We start from the raw sequence: 24381 nt of genomic DNA on the forward strand, positions 1-24381 counted from the left end.
ACGTTCAGCTAATATGAAGGTTCTCAGTAATTACTACTTCCTGCTACACTCTGTTGACAGGTTATGTGTGTGCAACATTAAATTACTTTGGGATTAGAGTAGTCATGTAGATGTTGCCATGTAGACAGCACATGATGTAGATAGCACATGATGTAGATTATCTTAGATGGGTTTTACTGCTCACAATGCTGTGTTCCTGACCCCTCTATCCTCCTGGTGTAGATTTGGTGCTGGTCCCATCACAGTGGCTGTGCCCTGTTCAAAACGGCAGCTTTGCCACTTATGCAGGAGGACGCCTATTCCCAGGCCTACATGGACAAGTAGGGAAACGTTCAGATCTTCCCGTGACACTAGAGCCATTGTGCGCAGTGTGTGTGTGTGTGTGTGTGTGTGTGTGTGTGTGTGTGTGTGTGTGTGTGTGTACACAGGCTGAGTGGTATTGTGTTTGGAACAGATTCAGAACTGCACAGCGGAGGAAATAAGTGCCCTTGCGGAGCCTTTATTTAGATACGTGTGCAAACGGAGTGATGCACATTTAATTGAGTTTTAATTAAAGACTGTTTAGTGTCATGTACAAGGCTCTGAATCTTTGTTCGCAACCATAGGATGGGTGCGACACGCAGAAAAACTCCTCAGAAGGCTAAGCTTTGCTCAACCCCAGTTCCTTCCTGTAGGAAACTGTCTCTGCATGTTATGGCATCTGCCGTGACTCCCGATAGCTTCTTTGTTTTTTCCTATTTCAGCTCGGATAAAAGCGCCCCAGTAAACATGACTGTGCAAACCGCCAGCGAGTAGTGGAATAACTCGACGGTGGAGAAAAAGTGGGACATTTGTTGTCGTGCCTTTTGAAATGCTCTATGACCCTTTGAGGTCATCCAAGCTTGCAAAACCCAGCCTGGAGAGAGAAAGAATTCAAACCCTTGAGAGACACTGCGATAACTTGGCATATCATTTTCTCTTTGTACTGATGTTGTGCAATCAATCTGTGTTGCGGGTCTTTAGCCAATGCATGTGCGGGCTTGGGAGTTTTATTATATGGTATGTTGCAGAATGCTCACTGCAGTGGCACAGAATCACCTTTACTCTGTGAAAACGGAGGACCTCGGTGACACACTGCCATCTCTCCAGGAAGTGCAGCTGTCCTATTCGAAATTCAAACAGTTCTTCCTCATCGGTGAGTCGTCCTTATCGTAGATCACCTCATTCCAAATTTTTTTGGCTTTTGACCAGAACTTAGTTCCTAGTTACTGTGTGTCAAGGCTTATTTAACTTGTTGAAGAGCAAGTATGTTTGGGCTACCATCTGGTGGTTAATCACATAATCAACTACTGTGCCTGCCTGCATTACTGAAACTATTTCAATCAACTGCAACAGCTCCAGACCAAAGTTATTGGCACAGCATAGTTATCTATCCAAACAAACCTATTACCATTTTTTTTTTTTACTAAAAAGTGTAGACAGAAGTGTTTAAGAAACAAACAGGTTCAAAGTAATTGCATGCACGAGTGGACATCAAGTATCAGTACCTGATATGGAATAATTGTATGTGGTCATTGGTAGTTATTGTTGGTGTAAGGAGTGATGTCCTGAGTTTGCAAATGTGCACAGTCTAAAAAAAGAATACGTTTTACTTCTGTAGATAATTCAACAGAATTCTGGATGTCGGATGTCAAGTGGTTTTCATCCCTTGAGAACACTGGGTGGCTAGACATCATCAGGTCAGTTGAAGGCCCACTGCATGTCCACACCAAGTTGAGCTTTCTTACACTTCATTCATTTTAGTCACTATTGTCAATTTGTTGTGATTCCTTGCAGGCAATGTCTGCAGAAAGCTATGGAGGTGGTTGAATGCTTGGAGAAAGAAAACACAAATGTCCTGATCATGGGTAAGTTCAGTCACAACAACTCTCGTCAGTAGGCAGTCGATCATTGACAATGCCTGGGTTTCCCATTTGAGAACATGGTTGTGATCGACTTCCTAGGCTGCCTAAGAGCTTTCATTAAGATTCAGTAGCTCTTGTAATGTAATCAAAGTCAAAGTCAAAGTCTTTCTGATAAAAACATTATAATTTCGAATGATTGCATGCCATGGATTGTCAAGACCCCGTTTTCCCCTCTTCCCTTCATATTTTCAAATGAAACAAGTTTCTTTGCTTTCATGAAACGCACCTACCAGGGACCTACTTGAGTAATCTGAATCATCCATGTTTAATCCTATCGTGTGTCCTGGTAATTCTTTTAGAGGAGGAGGGCTTGGACTTGTGCTGCGTGATTTCCAGCCTGGTTCAGCTCATGCTGGACCCCTACTACAGGACCCTCGCCGGCTTCCAGAGCCTGATCCAGAAGGAGTGGATTGCAGGGGGCCACAACTTCCAGGACCGCTGCAGTCATCTTCACCATAAGGATAAAGAGGTATGCTCATTGGGGCAAGCATCTACTGATAAACTACACTGGAATTGGAAATTGAAATGGCAGTTTCATTGTATGTTGAGGCAACAGAGATTTTGTTACATTTAAGCTTATGGTTATTGTTTATACAGATGTTTATGTGTGTGTGTGTGTGTGCATTCAAACAGCACTTGCAGGCCCCAGTGTTCCTGCTCTTCCTGGAGTGTGTGTGGCAGCTCTTGCAGCAGCACAGCCCCGCTTTCCAGTTCTCTGAAACCTACCTGACTGTGCTGTCGGACAGCGTCCATGTCCCAGTCTTCTCCACATTCCTCTTCAACTCTGCCCAACAGAGAGTCCAAATGATCACGGTACGGCTGTCCAAATCTGTGGCTTTTAGTGCACTCTCTCTGGGTTGCTCCATTTGAATTGTACACTACTACTACTACATACGTGTATATGATCGTAAGTAATCAAGGTTGAATGAAACCATTCCTGCCCATCAGGCCTATTCTGTGCACATAGCTGTCGCTAGTGTTTAATATCTTCTGCACTGTAATGAATTCAAACAGCAAGTCATCTACATACAAAAAAAGAGGATGTTGTGGTCGCGCTGCTCTTGGTTTCCATTTCAAACGGCCCGGGTTGGAGCTTGTTCCACCAGCCCCATCATATACATTCTTCGAGTCTGCTGGCTAGTGTTGTTTTTAGCACGGCCTTCACGCTGAGCGCAGCTGAACGCCCCCACTGTGCTCTCGTGTGTGTGTGTGTGTGTGTGTGTGTGTGTGTATGCGTGCGTGTGTGTGTGTGTGTGTGGGCAGTGGGTGTGGGTGTGGGTTTCTGCCTGCATGGGCTCCATCGCCCGGCCGTCTCTGACGTGCGCTCTTGCGCGAGCTGCGCCTCCCGCTAACTGCTCGGGCGTGATTGTCTTGGCAGGCTGAGTCCCCGCAAACACAAAGAGGTCCATTGAACTGTCCCACGGTATGGGACTGGTCGGTGCAGTTCGACTCCAAGGCGCAGGAATTCTTCATTAACCCTTTGTACACTGAGAAGCTGAGGGTGGAGAAGTCAACCAAGAAGTCGCATCGACCCAAGGTAAACCAAAAACCAATGTAGATGCATAATGAAGCACTGAATGAGGTGGTATTCGGGCATATGCATCCTCCAGTAAATACAGTGTTTTCAATTTTAAAACCTCAAACTAAATAATACACTCAACTCAATTTTTACCAATTTGGCTTTTTGTCATACCAAAACCATTTGTTTTACCAATTTGGCTTTTTGCCACAAGTATATCTTAAAATGTAAAAAAAAAAAACCTTAATCCCACCCGCAGCATACGAGGCAGCTCTCCTTGCCCAGCTCTGCCTTCAAGACGCCCCCAAAGAAGGGCTTCTTCAAAGAAGAGGCAGACAGCCTGAAGAAGATGCTGCGCGTCAAGCGGTTGAGCCGCTGGATGCTGTCACCGGACGCCATGCCACAGGCGTCCGCGCGCGAGTTCTACGAGGCCTGGCAGCGTCGGCCTCTGGACTACCACGGCATGGTGCTGCCGCGGCTGGACGGGCCTGCCGTGCGCCTGTGGATGCAGCGCTACCTGCGCTGGATCCCCGAGTCGCAGATCTTGGGCGGCGGCGGCGTGGCCCTCACCAGCCGCCTGACCGAGCTCCAGGTGGAGGTGCGGGAGCTGCTGCGCCGGCTCGAGCGCCAGGGCCGCGGGCCGCACCACACCGACCACCACCACACTGCCCTGGCACTGCAGCCCCCGCTGCCTCCATACCCGCTGCTGCCGCGGGTGCGCCTATCCTCGTCCTACCCCTTCACCTCCATTCGGAACTGGTCCTACAAACCCGTCATCCCTACCAGCATGCTGCAGAGCCTGCAGAGCCTCACAGACCCAGACAACATGGCGGACAAGGAGGACGAGTACACAGAGACCATTAGTTTGGTATAGGGATCCACTGCGACTGTGCGCACGGGGTATGACCCAGTGGTCCTAGCTACAGGGTAACAGAGGTCTCCACTTCCTGTTACAGTGTTTGTCATGGTATATCATTGACCCAAACCATGGAGTCCTATATGAGGGAAGTGTGGGGTCCAACCCTTACTGTAACATAACCTGAACACTGAACACGTGATGCCAATCCAAGAGGAGTTTTTCCACCAAGTCACTGTGCTGTTGAATATAGCTGGTTTCAACTAAGAATGTTGTTAGATTGACATCTAAGATCAAGCTAGATTTGACTACCGTCCTATTGCGCTTGTACTGAACATCACAACTGAGTATGAATTATTATGTGATAACTGCACTCACAATCTTCCAAAAATCTGAAGGTTTTTTTATTGTATTTTACTTTTACACTAGTCTCTACACTGCTCAGGGCTTATAGACATCAGTGTTGTTATATGAAAAACTGAGGCATTGCAGTCTTTGTTTCAAACAGTCTTCATACAAAGAGTCATTTTGGCTCCATGTGAGATTTGTGTGTGTTAATGTTTTTCCCTCATAGCCATAGCATCAAAGCAGAGACCAAATACAGTGTCTGAAATTGAGGACTAGTGACTGTTAATTCCTTACGAAGGGACATATCCATGTTATGGATGTTTTGTCTGTAGACTTCACCATGATTGATAATTTACCTGTAACCTAATTATTGTTACTTTTGTTTACCAGTGCCACCGTAAATTGTTACGTATGTCAGCTATGGCAACCGTTTTTCCATCCGAGTAGTCACTGTAGGTGTGAATTTTTTCTTTGGGTTCATTTTGGATTTGTTTTTAGCGCCATCCACTGGAAAAGAGGTGAATCATGGACCTAAGTATGAGTTTTAAAGTAAAGGCTTAATTCCTGGTAGAGCAACTTGGGTAATAGGGATTCCTGTTTGTCCAATGAGTATTTATACATCTGAATATTTACACTTACACTTTGTTTTGAAAATGTACAAAGGAGGAAGTCTTTAAAGGGGATCCAATTAATTGATTTTTTTTTTTTTTTAACAATAGATGCACAAAATTATATTTTCAGTCATGTTGGATTCTCAAATTATGACACACTGACTATGCACTTATAAAACACATATGACTGTTTTGTTAGTGAATTTGTTTAAATTGAGGAATTTAAAGCAAAATTGTTAAAGTATGAAATCTAAACAGATACTTCGTACACATGTATGTATTCTGTCTTTACCTCTGTATGAAATATGAACTACTCAACTTAGGCATTATAATGCCAAGAAGCTCTTTTGAATTATCACTGTATGCCTTTTACTACTCACTGTATGCCTGTAACTACTCACTGTATGCCTGTAGAAATAGCGATGGTGCCTATAAAACCAATTGCTCTGCTGCACAACTGTATTAACTTTAGCACTGAGATATGATTGAGTGAAATTCCTTAACAATAGTGTTCTGATACTAATAATAGATATATCATGCTAGCATGCTCGTTGTCTTAATCCTTAGCACTATAGCTATCCTGTTGTCCGACACTGAATTAGTCGCTTTAATAAACCAACTTTGTTCACTGAGTTTAAATACCAATGTTCAGAATGCCTGTAAAAGCATCTTTCTTTTACCCCACAAGTTTTAAAAATATGTATGCAGCCCGTATTTGATTATCAGCATCGCTTTGTATGACAGACCCTTGAAATATTACTTTCACATTGTTGAGTCATTTTTAAATGGCAATGTGTTAAATGTCAAATAAATATAAAGAATGTAGTTCCTAATGCAAACTGCCAAGAATGTGGTTTTCATAGCTGTATACTGTAAAAAAAAAATATAGACTAGCTTTGTACTACATACAGTGTTACACTAAACCTTTCCTGACAGGGTAGTGTGAGAATCAAAACAAATCTCATGCTAAACAAGTGTTTAATACATGAATTGCCAATTACATGTAATCTTGCCTTGCATGTATCCTGGGTCCTCAGCACTGACTCCACATTTGAGTTAATGTGTTAAATGCGGACCGCTATTCTTCACTTATAAACCTCCTTACCTGAGAACTGCCACTTCCATTAAGACACATGGCCCTTGGAACATACTTTTGCTGTTATCTGTCCTAATAAAACTTAAGTCTGTTGGAACCATAACAATGACTGTCTGGAGACTTCAGAAGGGTCTGTATCAGGAGTGTCATTCACCACTTAGCACAACCACTAGACATTGAGTTTGCAAAAGTGCATACCAACTGAGCTTATCCACACGTTACGTTACTGCAGACCAATGTTTAGAGAATGACCCATGAGGAGCCTACCCTGCCAAGGACATATCTAGTAATGCTAGAGATGGTTAAGACAACCGGTGCATTTTTTAAATACACAAAATACCTAAACGTAACCAATTACATCTGATTATTTTCCATCCAGCAAAATACAAATGTCAAATTACTCAATAGTATTTTAAATACATTTAACTGAAATACTGCCCATTCATGCTAATATATATGTTAAGATAAAATGGTTAAGACAATAGTGAACATAAGCAAGTAACACAGGATGGATAAGATAATAGATAAATATGGATAATAGAAACACAGAGACAATGAAAACAATAAAAGACCAACAAATTGACCATAAAAAACATGGTGTAAACCTCTAAAAGCACAAATAAAAGTCTAACCTCAAAATGAACTAAGTGCAGCTAAATGAATGCATCACCAAATTAAACAACAGGGAAAGCCATTACATAAAAGTATGTTTTCAATCTGGTTTTAAAGGTGTTCAAGCAGGCAGCAGATCTGACATGCAAAGGGAGAGTATTCCTCAATTTTGGACCAATAACAGTAAAAGCTCGACCACCCATTGATTTAAAATTAAACCAAGGTAAAACCAGTAAAAGCTCCTTGATGGAAACATTAAAGTCCTTGATGGAATGTAAGGGGTCAGAAGATTAGAAATGTAGACTGGGGCTAGCTTATTCAGCTTAAAAACAAACAATAAAATCAACCCTGACTCTTACTGGAATATAGTTCTGCTAAAACTGCTGTGTATTGTGGTCAAACTGGAAGCAGCCCGGGACTGTAAAATGCTGGCTGATATAGGCTGACATATTACAGTCCTGTCAGAAATAGCCTCTACCAGCTTGAGACCAGACCTGGTACTCTGGTCCCACTCTCTGCACACTGTCTACTTTGTAGAACTGATAGTGCCATGGGAGGATGCTGTTGATGAAGCAAATGAGAGGAAGAGGCTGTGTTATGCTGAGTTGTCAGCAGGTGCAGAACAGCGAGGCTGGAGAGCAATGGTCCGTCCAGTGGAGGTTGGTTGTCGGGGCTTTGTGGAATCCGCGGCCAAGCCCTGCGCCACACTATTAAGGAAACATCAGGGACTGCAGAACGCTGCTGAATGTCCTCAGCTGTGCCACAAGAGTGTCGGGGGACACACACCCGGGTTTGATCAGTGTGTGGTGGGCCTGCCTCAGCAGAGGGTGTATGGTGTGAATAAAAGGCCAAAACACATTTAAATGATTATGAGAAAATCATGCATTTTCAGTTTAATTATCATTAGGCGACTTAATAAAACATGAAAGAACATATTTTCTAAAAAAAGCTATGACTAAGTTGACCAGATTTCTGAAATGAAAACTGGGGACATTAAATCGTGACAGAAAAGTACAGTAGCCTTCTATGGTACTAGGCGACTAGGCGAGCAAATTGTTAGTAGAAGAAGAAGAGTGATATGAGGAGTGATATGAAGCTGCTCTAGTAAGCTTATAGCAGCCAGCCCCTCTGTTGGCCAAAACAAGCACATTGTGAAACGTCTGCTCGTCTCCTTTGCTGCCCGGTCTTTCTTAGGACTTTCTGGTCTGTTTCTGGGGACAGCTCCAGCCAGGGACAGGCCACCAGAAATGGGGACTGTCCCCAGAAAACTGACGTCTGGTCACCATAGCTATGACACTAAATTCTCTCATGAATGACACAGTGGTAGGCCTACTTTTTCCATGTCATTTTGCCATGCTTTATTCATAGGCCTACCTCCATTAGGCTTCCATAGTTTCAAGCTAATGCCTCCATTAGCCATAATTCCAAGTGGCAATAGTTTGAATATCAGAGTAAAGGACGGAACGTACTCTTGCTTATAATCAGACTGCAATCATTGTGGAAACGGAACTGACAATGGATGGTGGGCAGTAGGCCTCTTCATGCTAATGAATTTCTTTAGCCTGAGACGAAAGTGGAATTAAATGAAGTTATTTCCCTAACTGAAAAAATGTGATGTTATTTTGAATATGAGCTAAAATATTAGCCTGCAATACATTCATGTTCCAAACTAAAAACTCCAGCATTCATGTTGGCTTTGCATTGATTGCGTAATGAGTTAGCCCAGTGGTTCCCAGCAGTAGGGTGGTGCCCACAAGGAGGCCTGGGGAAGTTGCAAGGGGCCTTATGATAGGAAATTATTTTTAAACAATGAGTCAAATTTATCAAGTGAAATACACAAACATTTGTACGGAGAGCTTTTTAAAATATACACTAATTTCTATGTAAAATTTAATTAGAATGACTCATGAAACATTTGGCGTTCATATTTTGTGTTAGTGAACTGTGGCACCAATCAACCTTCACACTGACACACATTGATAAAAGAGGCCCATTACAGAATGCTTCAATCACAAAACCAAAGTAGGCCTAATATTGAACTAACATAATTAATGGAAAGAAGTTAATATTATACAACAATCGCCCTTTTACTGTGGATGTATGGGGAAATGGAGGATTTCGCATGTAATAATTTTCTTCAAAATTTGTGAATGTGAATTTATGAGGTCAAATGGATAGGCATGACTAACTGCATTGGACTTCGAAGTGTGTACAGTTGAGCCGCAATTATGTCAGCCGGACAGGTTATCACGTCTCCTGGGGGGGAATAATTCCTTGGACACAGGGGGCAAAAAGGTTGACAATCACTGACGCTAAGCCAACTGAATGTCAACTAGTATTACCTGAGAAGTGGAGGTGCCACATCCACTGTTGTCGTCATCGTACCCCGCCATATTGGACACACATACCGAAGACTGGAATACAGGCTGCTGAGGGGATAGGGGGAAGGACCTGAATACGTGTGGACTCTTAAAGTTTATATGAGTTAAATATCTATGCATTGGACTAATTAATAGGGTGACAGATTACAGGCAGGACGTGGTTCGGGGGTTATTTTCTTCCTAGTTGTAAGGACTTGTCGGTAGATGATGACTTCCCTGACCCAAAGGAGCTCGGGCCTGGTGCAGAGGCGGACTGAAGCCTCGCGTTCTGCTGCTGCCGACAAGGAGAGAGGATCTGGGGATGAGGACTTCGAGGCTCGACGCGGAGATGAACAAGAAGACGATGACAGCGGAGATTCCAAAGAAACTCGACTCACTCTTATGGAAGAAGTATTGCTTCTGGGACTGAAAGACCGAGAGGTTTCATAAACTACATTATATTACCTGTAGATAAAGAGATTTTGGGCTTTTAATGCTTGACTGTAATGATAACTGTCTCACTTCCGTTAGCTAGATAGCTAGCAAGATGGTAAACAAGAGACGTTTTGCTACCTAGCAAGTTGCCATGCTAGGCTATGCCACATATCAGAAGCGACAGTCTTACCAGTAAGCTTGCCTGTTAGCAAACCCCTGGTAAAATCGCCTTGATATGTTAGGAGATGGCAAATGTCAACTGCGAACTAAACACAACCAGTAAATAACTGAGCTTTATATTTCTGGGAAATGTCAATGTGAACAGTGATAGTTTTGACAGCCAAAGGTAATTTCGTATGCACATTGCTAACCCAGCTGGTTAGCTTAATACTCGCAAACCTAGCACAAGCCTAACTAACCAGCCACCCAGTGCAGTGCGATTTCAGCTCTGTTTTCAACGTTAACGTTAATTAAAGCTCCAACCAGTAAATAATGTCTGATTACAGTGTGGTCATGACATTACATTATCTAGATATGTGTGCAAAGACATATTTACAGGACTTGAAGTAATCCAAAAATACCGCTGCAACTATTAGGTCTAGTAGTCTTGACTTTTAGGTCGCATTTACTTTGATAGGCTCTAAGCATACCGATAGATAAACCACTGATAACCAATGGATGCAGTTTGCAAGTGCAATTTAGGGAAAATATTGACTGAATTAGTCATTTAAATTGCTCTCATAACTGCTTTCTTTTGCACTTATTGTAATCTGACCCTGATTGCATAACCACTGTCAAAAGCCACCATGCAGTTTAGGTTCTGTGTCTGTTACATATCTCATCTTTCCTTTGTCATGAGCGGGCAGGAGTAACCCACATTTGTCAACAATCAGCAAAGTAGGTGTGCATTTCTCTTAAAATGAGTGTAGTTTAAAGACTCCCGTATACTGTTTTGTTTGACATGGCCATTGTAATATCTGATCCTATATGAACTACAGACCGAATGGCATTCTCTTTCACATTAACACATTCACATCCACATTCAAGGGGAAACAGGACAGTGTTATGTCATCATTTTTTAAGGAGCTAGAGAAGAAGAGTAGAAGGTGCTGAATACGTTTTCCTTTGTTTGAAGTCACGAGCAGCTTGCTTCTCTGCAACTAGTTGACTAGAATTGCTTCCTCTCCCTAACTTAAATACTCTCTCTAGCATTCCTCTGTTGTGGATCTGTAGAGATTGCGGCAGTGTTTACTGAAAGCCTGGAACAGACTTTGATCCACGTGGAACAGGATTATGGCAGGAGACCACATGCTTTTCACTTTTACTAACAGAATGCTAAGTTGTGTGTGTGTGTGTGTGTGTGAGCATGGACATGCAAACAAGAAAGACATGGTGGGCTCAAAGCCAAAAAGAAGAAGTTTTCCTTGCTCTTCCCTAGTCCTACCCAAACCAGTCCAGTACAGACAATAATTGCTTTCAACATGACACCACCCCAGACCTTTGACAGACAAACATGCTCTGGAGGAATGAGGCTCTGTTATCTTATCCTTTTACCTCACAAATTAACACTTGGAATATGACCACATTGAGATCTGCTGGGTAGCTACTCAGTTCGAGTAGAGATCCCCAGCCTTGCCAGTTGTAGCCTTCATTGGCTTCTTCTCTGGGACACCTGGGGGTTTTGGCACTTGGATGCATAGATTTGAGCAAGTCCTGTGTCTAACATCACTGTCTGTGATTACTTGTCAGTTACGGAATGATTACACTGATATCGACAAAGATATACTCCGTATAGGACTGCTGTTAAACTGTGTTTCTTGCCCCAGCGGAGATTCTGGTTCCTGTGGTGTGCATGTAATGAACCATAAGTCACATTGGACAAAAGCCTCTGCTGAATCAACAGACATAATGTAAACAAAGATTAGCAGGTGTAAGCAGACGTGGCAGCCACTGACCTAATGCCAGCCACACTATAGGGGGGTGGTGTTGTTATGTTAGGTCTAATTATTCAGCAAACACCCTGGTTGTGAAGGAATGTCTGGATGGCCCTTCATGATCTATCTATCTGTCTGAAAATAACACTGAACTGAACTGACCATGCCAGTAACCGGATTAGGGTCAAAGTGTAGATTGGATTTGGTAGTGTATGAACAAGGAAGAGAGTGGTAATGAGAATTGAGAGGGGGGGAGGTGATATTGCTATAGTTTTTTTTTTTTATACAGGTCAGGGTTGCTCACTTAATAGTTTATTGATGTGTTGCTTTCACATTGTTTTCTGTTGCTGATTTGATGGTGGACTTTTATTGAAACAGAAACTCACTTTCCAAATGGGTTCAGAAGAATCGTAGTAGTCCACACAGAGATAGCAGAACTGTTCAGATTATTAGTATTCAAACTGAATTGAATGGACATAGGCCTGATCACCATCATTGGACTTGAACCTCTGAGGATCTTGCGTGACTAGAATCTAGGGCCCTATGAAATCTGTTTTCAAGACTTGTACTGCTAGTCTACATGTAGCCTAACCTACATTCTAAGTCTTATGGTTACTCTAAGACTGTACAGATGCTTCCCCAGTTTGTCTCCTACAACAAGTGACCGTATTTCCTGTCTGGTTCACAAGGCATAAGGATGTGTCAGTTCGCCATCACTGTGGCAAACTCTGTAGGCTATTCATTTGACATACTGAACGTGAGAGGTTGATAACGAGATTCACAGAGTTGTTGTTTCATTAACTTTGGTTCGCTGCCTTTGAAAACATCTATGATGTGCCTGTGTCACTCACACGGGGAACAATGTTGCATATGAGGTTGTCGGATGTATTTCTCTCCTATCATTTTATTTGAAAATCTCATATTCCGTACAATTCCACGTTTTAACTGTGATTTCTGAAGTATGGCCATTCGAATCTGCAGTACATTGTGATGTATTTCTCCTATGTATTATGTTTCGTATACTGGGAGTCTCTTCATCTGTCTTGGCGGGGTAAATTTGTTCTTGATTCTGACTTACTTTCCAATTTCTGCTGTGATGCAAGAGAAGAACGAGGTTTTGTGACATCTTATGGACTTCAGAAGCAATGTGAGGAGAGAAGACGTATGTACCACAATATAATTAAAATACAAATATGACATAAATAAATATCAATACTTGGCGCTGCTGTATCAATATAATATTGTGCCAAAAAATATATATATTTATATAATTTTTATTTATATTATTATTATAAAATATATATTCTTTTTTTATCCCAAGTTTGTTTGAAAGGTGTAGCATGGAGAACTGCCTTTAGCTGGAATGCTACACATTCCCACCTCAGAAGACAAACTCTGTCCATCTTTGAGTCGGCTAACCAACATTCTTGAGACAGGATGTAAAAGGTTTGAATTATGTAATATAAACAAAAAAACTTGACACTTAAATGTAGGATAGGCAATGTTGGAGAAAGCAGCAAGAGTAAGCTAGATTTTGAAAGTATACAACTGCAAAAATCTTAGCCCTTTCCTTCAGGCCTACCTCCAAAGCCCCTCCGCCAAAACACTGAGAACCAAACGTGCACTGCCTAACAACTGCTGGAGGAGGAGGAGGGAGAACATTGGGGAGAGGTGCGCAGTGAAGCGTTGTTATCACTAACCCTTTCCAACTACAAAGTCACACAAATAAGCTACGTCACTACGGGAAACATCTCATTCAAAGCCAATATCTAGACTAACATAAAATAAATACCCTCACACGACACACTTTCACAATAGCGAACATTTACACTGATCTATAACATACAAGGTACGTGCAAACATAGCTACATAGTCTACCTCTTTTGGCTCGTAGTCTTTTCTTTATTTTGCGAGTGGTAGGCATAAGGTTAGGTGGAACTTGCTGCACTTTCTCTGCCATGTGACTAGCTTGCTAGCTTTAGCTATATGTCCGCGTGGCCTTGGGGAAGATTCCAGTCATGCGAGATGATTGCACAGGCAGAATGCACACAAGTAGGCAAGCTGGTTGGTAGGTTGACAGGTAGGTAGGACAATCATTTCATTTGGACTGAATGAAGTGATTAGATGGGCTTTTTACAGCTCTGCAAAAATTGACAGGCAGAGCATTTGGTTTATGCATTGCTGTTGCTTCTGCTTCTAAACTACATTAGTTTAAAATCATGCAAATCAAGACGGCAAAATGATTCAAATTAACTCATTGGAATTTTGGAACGTGCACAGGATGGTGGGGTGTGGATGGCATTTCCAGTAGGAACAGTGAGCTTCCATGTAGGTGACAGACCGACGGCAGTCGCTCATGAGCATGTTGCGAACCTGAAACCCCTGAGTGCCGTCCATGTGTTTTGCTGAATGTGCGAACAGACCGTGGTGCTGCTAAGGCCTTGAATGGAGCCCGTGTTGGGCATAGGGCTTTCTCTGTTCTTGGAACCCCTCCTGCCCTACAAAGCCAGCCTTGTTTCCCGAGGAGGGGTGGAAGGGGTGAGGTCCAACGGGCAAAACACACTGGGTGCATGACGCTGCATTTGGACGAGCTCGATGCAGACAGATTAAGAGCTGTCCCCGAGCCGGCGTCTCCCCACAAGCCGCCTTTCTCTTCTCCCTCCACCTCCCAGCTTTGCTGAAGGGGCTCTTTTTATTCTGCAGTGTTTTACAGTATGTACCAAAAACCCGACAGCACCGAGAATCTGAATGTGTCGTTCTAGTTTCCTTTTGTCCCTCTATGTTCTTGAGTGCTGACTGTAGGCACAGAAAATGAATGTGATTTTCTCATAGGTCTGTTGATGCATACACTTAAGACCTCGACATCAAGTTCCCTTTTAGACATAAGTTGTTTACATGCTACCAGTCCAGTTCAGCAGACATATTGGCACCTTGTTTAGCTCTTTGCGACGGTAGCCTCCTTGACAAATCAAGGCCAGACATGAAGCGCTGTGTTGGTGTTGCATCTCACAGGAAACACATCACAGCATTTACAGTATTTGGTACAATTTGGCTAGTTTAACAGATGTCGTGACACAACCCAGAGGCCCTGTGTCAGGGGAGTGTTTGGGTCTTAGCATTACATAGCTTAGCTGCCTGTATGTCTCTTCCCTGGCCCCAGGGACCAGTTCATTACAAGATGGGGAATCATTAGAGCCCTCCCCATCTGCCTGTTAGACCCATTAAAGAAAGCCTTATCTGCATGCAGAAACCACTCTAATCCATGGCTATTCGCAGGACATTAAGGGGCAAAATCTCTGTTCTCCCTGGGAGTTGAACCTATGACCTTGGCTTTGACAGCCAAACAGTGGGAGTTAAACATAAGAGAATGTCGATTAGAGAAATAATGATTTCCCATTTTTGGGCCTGTTTAAGCTAATGGAAGTCCATAGGTTTGTTTAGAGTTTGGCAGGGTCATTTCAATTCTAACACTTTTAATTCAGTACAATGTTTCTGTCTATCTTTTCTCATGGTGTGGTTGCTGCTCTCAGGGTTACACGTCGTTCTGGAATGACTGCATCTCGTCAGGTCTGCGGGGCTGCATGCTCATCGAGCTGGCACTCCGAGGCCGCCTGCACCTGGAGGCCTGTGGCATGAGGAGGAAAAGCCTGCTGGGACGCAAGGTGAGACGCTACTGCCGTACACTGTTCTCCTTTCTATCTATCTATCTCTGATTGTCACACCCTCTTTTCTTTCCCCCTCTGTTTCACTCACAAGTAAAGATCGACCGATTGATCGGTCCCATTGTGCACACGTCTCACACACATGATGGCGGTGTGGAAGTTCTTCACCCGTGAGTGATGGTGACACAAAGCTCGCAATCTGTAATATGTGTAAGGCAGTGGCGACTGGTGCAGGTTTCTAACAGCAAAAATACTTCAACCGATGTTATCTGTGTCGGCTTCCAACTTATCAAAATTAGCCTTATGCACTCAAATTAAGCCCAATTAGTTTGAGTTTGCTAGATTAGCATCGCATTCTCATAATATAGTCTTGGCTAGGTTCAGACATTTGCTTAAAAAGTTTTATTGACATTTTTAAGCCGTACAGTAAACCATTCGAAAATTGCAGTTGTTGTATCTTTACTCACAAGCCCTGCAAGGTGAAAAGTTCCTGCTGCAGTACTGTCTCCACAACCCCCCATCTCTCTGTCCGTCCCTCCCTCCCTCTCTCTTTTTCTTCGCTTTCTTCTCTTTCCTCGCTTTCTTCTCTTTCTCTCTCTGCTTCTCACACTTACTTACACACACACACACACACGCACACACTCTCACCTTGTGTTATGTTTATAGAATAAGTTTAATAAGAAAAGTTTCATAAGAATGTATTCAGATAAACCACGTTTGGTCTATTGACAAAGTGTGCGAAAATACGTGAAGGAATTTAAAAACACGTTTGGACATGTATGGGCATAGTGCCTCCAAGGCAATCCTCCTTGTCTCGCTTCAAATCTCTCCTTTAGTCCCTCTGTGTCAGTAAGCCCTGTGCATGTAACCCTCACCCATCCACATGTGTCCACCCATGCTTGTGTTGTCATTTCCTGATCATCTGGTAATGTGTGGCTCTGGGAATAGAAAAGCACTCTTCCAGTTTTTGAACAGAAGTCATGCCAGTGCTGACTGCTGACATCTCATGTTACCCTGCATTGTTACTCTCGTCCTACAAATTGATACCCAGTGTCATTTTTCTTGGATGAGAAACTATACAGGACAGAACCAGCACAGTGTGTTATCGAAAGCGCCTAGCTCACGTGACTTCATGAAGAACTCTGTGTACTCTAAGCAATGTGCTAGCTCCTCAGCAGTTTAAGTTGTAGCTCTCATGGTAGGAGAATGAAGCCATAGGGCTCCTCTATTCTGAGGTTTTCCACTTACTCTGAGTTAACTTATACAGGTTTGTCGCTAAACCACATAGTTCGAGAAAAAAAAAACCTGATATGACAGTTTTCTCATTCAAACCACATTTCAGACATATTTTTGCTCTTTTAGTCTGTGTGGGAAAGTGTGAAGCTTTGTTTCTGTTTCCTCATAGTGCATCTCTTATCTTAACAAGGCTATAGTATTCCCTCTTTTTTACATATGTGCCTGCACATTGTATTAATGACTGAATTGAATTCAGTCTGTACTCGTTCACTCTGCCTCACCTGTAACTGCTTTTTTAATTCATAGAACATAGATATCCAGAGAAGACTGAACGTTCTGAACGTTCTGAGCTACACTGGCCGGCTGTATGTTGACTTTACAGTGAGGAGCAAAGAGCAGTGTATGTGTAAGGCTCTGAGGGTACAAATTGAACAGAATGTTCAACCGGACGGGTTCCTGTATTTGCGGAGGCTAGGATATTTGCTTTGGAGTTAGGGAGTGCAGAGGATGGCTGAAAAATTAGCTTTCTGACAATATTTGCACATATGTTTAGATGGCTGCCTAAATGTGTATGGGTGGTCAGGGGTTCATCTGCTCACCACTAGAAAATCTGGAGAATGTATCTATTTGCACACTGAACCACAAGGGGGAGTCGTTCGACATCCATTTGTGGAGGTCAAGGAAAAGGTTGACACAAGCCAAGTATAAATGGCCGGTTGAATCCTGGCAAAGCTTCCAGGTCAAACCCTGTTTTCACACTCTGGGGATCAGTCATGTTGAAATTTCCCACCAGCCGATGCCAAAGCCAGTTAGTCTTGCTCCACTCCACCCTGTGCAAGAAAGCTTCAGATTTCTGTCTCACAAAGTGAATGTCTACGTATATATTACATACATCTGGTCCTTTAGCAGACAGACAGAAAAATTACCTACAGTAGAGTATAGATATGCATTTTCATCACTCCCTGTGTACCAAACACATGATATTGGTGCTGTTGACATCTTGCTCTATCAGGTGAGTCCCAAGAACCCTATCCAGTATCAGTCCACCTATATTAAGAGTGATGTGAGACTAAGGGCGCTTATATGGTACTCCGTACTACACGTTTACGGACACATGGGAACGCCTACACGTAGGTGGAACGCCTTCTCCGTCGTCTCCGGGGCCCTCAGAGAGCCCTCCCGTGCACCATTGAAATTCCTGTCGGTCCGTCATGACGTGCTGTACAGCGACGGATACCCCTTGGCCGTGATTGGTCCGCTACGACATCATTTCCGAACGACATCATTTCCGGAATCTGACATTTCTGGAACTCGCGTTTCTTGTTTCATTCCCTATATATCACAATGTTTAAAATCCACAAAAAACTTAAGAAGATGGAGATCACGAACATCGAAGAGCGCATTGCGGAAGAGGTCCGGAAATATCCTCACCTCTATAACACATCGCTAAAAGATTACAAAGATGCGCGAATGACTGCCAATTCGTGGCGAGTGATATCTGCAGCGGTAGAGCTGGACACTAAAGACTGCGACTGTTTCCTGTTTCATTCCCTATATATCACAATACCGCCATATTTAAAACCCACATGAGAGCCAGCATCTGACAGAGTAGTGCCAGAGCCCGGCAGGAGCAGACAGCAATTAAAATATTTTGTCCAAACAACCTGTGGACATATTCATTCATATCATATCATGGGACATATCCAACAGCCTCATTAGAATCTACATCGACTATGATGCCATCTGACAGAAATATCTCCATACAGTTAATTTCTTTTAAACTTGCTTTATGATGCATTTGCCGCCTGTAATCGCGTTGTCACAGCTAGGACACAAACAAATTCCCGCAACAGGAAGAAGGCTGTTATCCTAAATGTGAACTTATTTTATTCTCAAAAACGCCCGACCCGAGCCCGACAGCAAGTAAAATATTTAGTCGCTCACACAAACAAGCCCCGTTAAACGCACAAGCGCGCACAAGAGGGAGATAAGCATATTGAAATTAAATTATTTCACATTGCAAGAACGGGATGAAATGGCCTACACATTACACACGCTAGGCATGTATATGCCTAAATAAAACTCACGTTATATGCTACACCAGAAAAGGCACGAATAAAACAAGTCTTACCATTGAAGATCAGTTTTTTTCTTGAAAAATGTAAGTACACGGCCACATTCGTTATACAACTATCTACATAGTCCAACCATCGAGGTTTAATCCATGTTGTTGTGGAGAAAGAGGATGGCATCAATCATATTTCATTAAAGCTTCACACTTCTTACATTGGACATATCAAACAGCCTCATTAGAATCCGCATCGACTATAATGCCTTCCGACAGAAATATCTCCATACAGTACATTTCCCCTCATTAAGTGTCGTTTTAAACTCTCCAGATGACAGTTTCTTTTTTTTTTTTAAACGTTAAGTGCACAAAGTGATTTCATTTACTCTCAAAAACGAACTTCTGCATTATATGAAGCAAACATGTTCCAGTGTTGGGAAAGTTCACTTTCTACATGAACTAGTTCAGTTCATAGTTCACAAATTTTAAAATGAACTAGTTCAGTTCATAGTTTATAATTCAAAATTTAGAACTAAGTTCACAGCTCCAAAAAATGGAGTTCTCTTTTTCAATATGTTGCGAGTTATAATTTTTCTGCAATACCGCTCTCGGCCTCTACGCAACTCGGCGCACACACATTGTATTTGCTTAAAACACACAGAAAACACACAGCTGTCACGCGGCTATTACCGGACCAATACCTTTCAAACTCGGTGATATTATTCACAACTCATTTGTCCTTCATTCTATCAAATATGATTAAACGGCATATGGTATTGCACCCGTGAGGCAAGCGAGTAGAGTTTTGTTCAGTTATCTCTCTAGACTGATTACTGACCAACCTTCCACCTTTGAATAATGTAACTAATAAACACTTCGTTTTAAAGCGCTGTGGCCGTCCTTAAAAGATCTGTCAATAAACGAACTTCTCCATCATGTAAAGCAGACACGTTGACTTCACTACTTATTAAGATGTTTTAAATATGGAATGCTTTATCGCGCAGGCCGCAGTCTCTCAATTTGCCAAGATGCTGATTATGGATTATCCGTGTGCTCTGCCCTGCTATTGTTTCTAACAATACAATATTTCTTTGTTTGAGTGTGGTTGTTTAGTGCGATGGGGGTATATTATCGTTACTGTCTATAAAGGAAGGCATTGCAATGGGAAAAATGTCCTGCTCATCTCCATTTGCGCCCCACCTGTCACGTCTCTGCGATCCACCAGTTGGGCTCTCCCCACACTTCGAGAAGGGTGGTTGCAATAATAATAAAAAAAAAAAAATTATTATTTTAGGAATTGATACACATGAAGTTTAGTTTAAGGCAAAGGGTAGTGATGGATAAAGTTTTCTATAAAAAACAACACTTTCCACTCTAAAACTATGAACTGAACTGAACTATGAACTGGTTCAGAATTTAAATGGTGAACTATGAACGTGAACTATTCATGTTTACTTGTTTGAACTGAACTTTGAACTGGTTCATGAGAGGTGTGAACTTGTACAACACTGTCAGCTTGTCGGTCTTGACGTTCAGATGCTGTGCCTAAACTAGCTATACCATCGTCTCGTCACATGATCAAATAGAGACTTGACATTGGACCACAACATACATATTACCCAGCAATCATCATTGAAAATCTGAATATGACAAAAATACCAAAGAAAATAAGAACGTATTCATTTCATGGAATCTTTTTTTAATAGTTTCTATAGTGTATATAAGATAAGCATATCATTTTGTTATAGAGTGCTACTATTTCCCCCACAAATAATACCTACCATGATGGAGATAAGTTTGCCCTTTCAGGTGGTTATATAGCATTAGACACACTCTTAAATATGATATCATGTGACTACACCTGCTGCATTTATTGTCTGACTAGTGACAGCTGGTAGGAGGGTCACATGTGTGATGAGAGGAGGGAGATAAACAACGACGATTTCTAACTTACAAAGACGCTACAAAGCAACGTGTCTTCGACAAAAAAACCGCTCCTCCACCTACTGTTCTGGCGGTGAATTGTTTTCAGCACCCCCAGCCTTCGGGGAACCATAAAGGCAACAGAAATGCTAATTAGTCCGTCCTATCCGTCCGCCCGCCCATCCGTAACGGAGTCGGAGTACCATACTGGCACCTTAAAGAGTGTAAAGCAGTGCTGTGTTAGAGGCAGCACCTCTCACCTCCTGCAGTGGTGGAATTCTGGCTGCTGTGAATCTCCCAGTAAAGTGGCCTCCAGCAGGCCCAGATAAGCCTCCTCTCCGCCCTCTCAATTAGAGCTGAATTTATGAAGTGGTGGGCATTAGCCATCTGTGGTGCTATTTCTTTTTTTTTCTTTCTAAGCACGTTTGGATGGGCTGTGGGTGTTCATGTCTTCGCGTGTGTGTTTGGTGTATGTACATTATTTAAGCACCTCGGCCCCTGGACTGAATGTTCTGTACCGCCCTCGAGCTGTGAGGGACAGTTTACCCACAGGCTCCCTCATTTATAATGCTGGCCAGCTGTGTGAGCCTTGCTGTGGGCTTCATGCTCTAGATTGTAGATGTCTGCCTCGTGTGGGAGTCTAGAATAGCTGATGCCTGACTTCTAGAATGTTCATGAGCTGTGTGATGTTTATGAACTTGACCTGTCTAGAATGTTAGTCAGTGGCTCATTCTATTCATGTTCTATTCAGCAGATCTTGAAGTATTCCAACTTTATTGGTTGGTCTGGGAACATGATGTGACCAAGTTCATTCCTTTCTTTTTTACATGTGATTTGGATAAGCCAATATCTCTGGCTCATATTACCTTGTCTATGTCTGAACTGTGTTGCTACCCAAAATTGGCCTACTAACATTGTATGAAGGCTAGAAGCTTGAATTGCTAATTTTTTCAATGGTTTGAATAGAAATCTGCACATGGGTTAAACACCTTATGTATTTTCTATGGTTACACAGCCCAGTGCAATTATAGAGATATTCCTTTCTGAGAAACACATCCAAAATACAACCATGCATACATACAGATTCATGTTCAAATACCTACACACAGGTGGTTTACGTGCACTCTAGATACAATTTAAGTCTCGGTTTGGTTTGTATATGTGTGTGTCTGTTCAACACACCAGGCCATGGTGACCTATTGTTAATTCCTCTGTTGGCACTACAGGTGAATGAGTGTCCAAGTGTGTAAGTGAGCTGTTGGTTCTGTGCAGGTAATCTGTAAGTCAGACGCCCCCACGGGAGACGTGCTGCTGGACGAGGCCCTGAAACACATTAAGGACACCCAGCCCCCAGAGACCGTGCAGAGCTGGATCGAGCTCCTCAGTGGTGAGCGCAGCACTAGACACACACACACACACACACACACACGCACACTTCCTCTCTGTCCTTAGTTTTTCCTCTCCTGGCGCCTCCTCTCTCTCTTTTTCAGCCCCATGCTTGTGTTTGAGTCTCGACTATGTACACAGAGCTCTTTTAGGTTTGCCAAGGGTTGTTTGTCAAAATGACCATCTATAAGTGTACACCTAAAACCCCAGACAGGGGAAGTCGTTTAATTTGTGGTAATAGACAGATCCATTGGTCACTACACTTTTGGTTTGGTCACCTGTTATCACCGAAGCAGTATTTTGGGAAGTGTGTGAACTTGAAGTTGAGATGTTGCTGGTGTCAGACAGCCTTTGATCTGCAGAGGTAGCTGTTGTTGCTTTGGGCTTACGAGCTGAGCAGGAAGTGGGACTCCATGGGGAGCTTTGGGGTCAGAGGTGACTTCAAAGCATACAGAGGAAGGAGAGAGGGCAGAGAAGGAAGAGTAAATCTGCTGGGAATTAGACCCCAGGCTATAAATGCATTGGGAGTGGAGAGACCCTGTGATCAAGTATTAGCAAACTCGAGTATGGGAACTTGGCCACTAACAAAGTCAGCCGCGTATTAATATCAGAAGTTGAGCTTACACATGTCTCCGCCAACCTGTGACCGAGCCGCAGTATTTTTTTATGTCACTTTGAAGCTAGTGGAAACAACACTTCATCAGATTACTCAAAATGCAGTCTGCAGATTTTGCAGTTTGGTGTCTACTCTTAAAATAGATGACTTGAGAATAAACAAGCTGTTTGTGACTCTCCTGAACTGCCACTTCCAATGCCGTATAAAGGTTGTATCCAGTCAGGAGACTTGCAGAGACGGGCATCCCAATAATTTTGATTGAACGCAGGTGAAGGCTATGTTTAGCAAAAGGTGACCGTAAATGCTAACATTGCTTTCATCAGCTTTAAAGCACGTAAGTTGTTAAATTATAGATTTCTTTAATAATTAGGGGGCAGTGAACTTCAGAGTCAATTTGTCTGTCACATTGCCTGTAATCTCTCTCCATCTCTTTTTCTACCTCTTCTCTTTCTTCTCATCCCAGGTGAAACCTGGAACCCGCTGAAGCTGCACTACCAGCTGCGGAACGTGCGCGAGCGCCTGGCCAAGAACCTGGTGGAGAAGGGCGTGCTGACCACGGAAAAGCAGAACTTCCTGCTCTTCGACATGACCACGCACCCGCTCACCAACAGCCCCATCAAGCAGCGGCTCATCAAGAGGGTGCAGGAGGCCGTGCTGGAGAAGTGGGTGAACGACCCGCACCGCATGGACAAGCGGATCCTGGCGCTCATCTTCCTGGCGCATTCGTCCGACGTGCTGGAGAACGCCTTCGCACCGCTGCTGGACGACCAGTACGACCTGGCCATGAAGCGCGTGCGGCTGCTGCTGGACCTGGAGCCCGAGGGCGAGAGCATGAAGACCAACACCAACGAGCTCCTCTGGGCCGTGGTGGCCGCCTTCACCAAATGAGAGACGGCATCCTGGGGTGCCTGCTTCCCATGGGATTGGCCACAATGGAAAACCGGTTGACGTTACGTGGGGGGGGGGGGGGGGGAGGGGAAGGGGAGGGGTGGACGGTGGACAGTAGACTTGGACTCCCCCTTTCACGTCCTCCTTGCCCCCCCTTTCCTGTCCCACCCCGACCCCAGCCTCTTGCCCAAACATTCTGAACGGGTGGATGACTCGCTTTCATTCTCTGGTTTTCCCTCTCCCCTTTGTAGATAACTCCTTCCCCCATCCCCCTTCAAGCCCCCCCCCCCCCCCCCCCCACTCTTGCCCTCCTTGTCTGTTCTTGATGAGATGTCACTGAAACTATCACAACTGATTTCTTTATTTTACCCCGGCTGTGGGGGGATAGAGAGAGAAGCATGCCAGTTCCTGTTGAATCAGAATGTGCAGGACCTCCGAACATTTGGGAGCCAACTAACTCGTGAACTCTACACACACACACTGTGCAGTCTTGGCCCTGCAGTGTCCTTGGACTATTCATGTGCTTAAGTAGTTTTCCCCCAGGCAATTGGGTATGACATCCCAGTATCACAAAAACGAGGAAAAAGACACATAGGGATGAGATTGGGGTTTCCAATACAGCCTGCTCAATTCAGTTGGATTGCAAAAGGTAATCCTGTCCATTGATCGCCAGCTCTAATGGAACATCGTGGTGATGAGGCTCGAGTCAAAGAAGTTCACCTACATTAAAATGAATTGAAAACTTTCAGTAAAGAAAGTGTCTTTGTGAACTGTAAATTCATTATGAAAACAAAATATTCTCAAAATTCTGGATGAGTTGGATAGTTCCATTCAACAATGCATTTGTGTGTAGCACAACTTGAATGGCAATTTATATCAGAAACAATC

The 24381-nt window shown here is 43.2% G+C and overlaps 2 protein-coding genes across 2 annotated transcripts; both read left to right on the forward strand.

Annotated features, from left to right (window-relative positions):
* The first annotated feature begins 206 nt into the window (after positions 1 to 206).
* Positions 207 to 6476, forward strand: mtmr12 (myotubularin related protein 12). The gene is made up of 8 exons (XM_031570676.2): positions 207 to 320; positions 1050 to 1174; positions 1640 to 1718; positions 1816 to 1886; positions 2243 to 2412; positions 2577 to 2756; positions 3322 to 3480; positions 3722 to 6476. The coding sequence occupies exons 1-8, from the start codon at positions 283 to 285 to the stop codon at positions 4334 to 4336; spliced, it is 1437 nt and encodes a 478-aa protein (XP_031426536.1). The 5' UTR covers positions 207 to 282; the 3' UTR covers positions 4337 to 6476.
* A 2722-nt stretch (positions 6477 to 9198) lies between these two features.
* On the forward strand, positions 9199 to 23776 carry golph3a (golgi phosphoprotein 3a). The gene is made up of 4 exons (XM_012828680.3): positions 9199 to 9786; positions 15245 to 15376; positions 21876 to 21990; positions 23069 to 23776. The coding sequence occupies exons 1-4, from the start codon at positions 9571 to 9573 to the stop codon at positions 23491 to 23493; spliced, it is 888 nt and encodes a 295-aa protein (XP_012684134.1). The 5' UTR covers positions 9199 to 9570; the 3' UTR covers positions 23494 to 23776.
* Positions 23777 to 24381: the final 605 nt, after the last annotated feature.

Source organism: Clupea harengus, chromosome 7, assembly GCF_900700415.2.
Source record: "Clupea harengus chromosome 7, Ch_v2.0.2, whole genome shotgun sequence".
Taxonomy (NCBI): Eukaryota; Metazoa; Chordata; class Actinopteri; order Clupeiformes; family Clupeidae; genus Clupea; species Clupea harengus.

Bases quoted from the DNA above. Each gene is read 5' to 3' on its own strand.
- mtmr12 (XM_031570676.2), top strand. From the start codon at position 283: ATGCAGGAGGACGCCTATTCCCAGGCCTACATGGACAA. The intron at 1,719-1,815 runs GTCAGTTGAAGG...GATTCCTTGCAG, and splicing joins GGGTGGCTAGACATCATCAG to GCAATGTCTGCAGAAAGCTA. The intron at 1,887-2,242 runs GTAAGTTCAGTC...TAATTCTTTTAG, and splicing joins CACAAATGTCCTGATCATGG to AGGAGGAGGGCTTGGACTTG.
- golph3a (XM_012828680.3), top strand. From the start codon at position 9,571: ATGATGACTTCCCTGACCCAAAGGAGCTCGGGCCTGGTGCAGAGGCGG. The intron at 9,787-15,244 runs GTTTCATAAACT...TGCTGCTCTCAG, and splicing joins TGGGACTGAAAGACCGAGAG to GGTTACACGTCGTTCTGGAA. The intron at 15,377-21,875 runs GTGAGACGCTAC...GGTTCTGTGCAG, and splicing joins AAAGCCTGCTGGGACGCAAG to GTAATCTGTAAGTCAGACGC.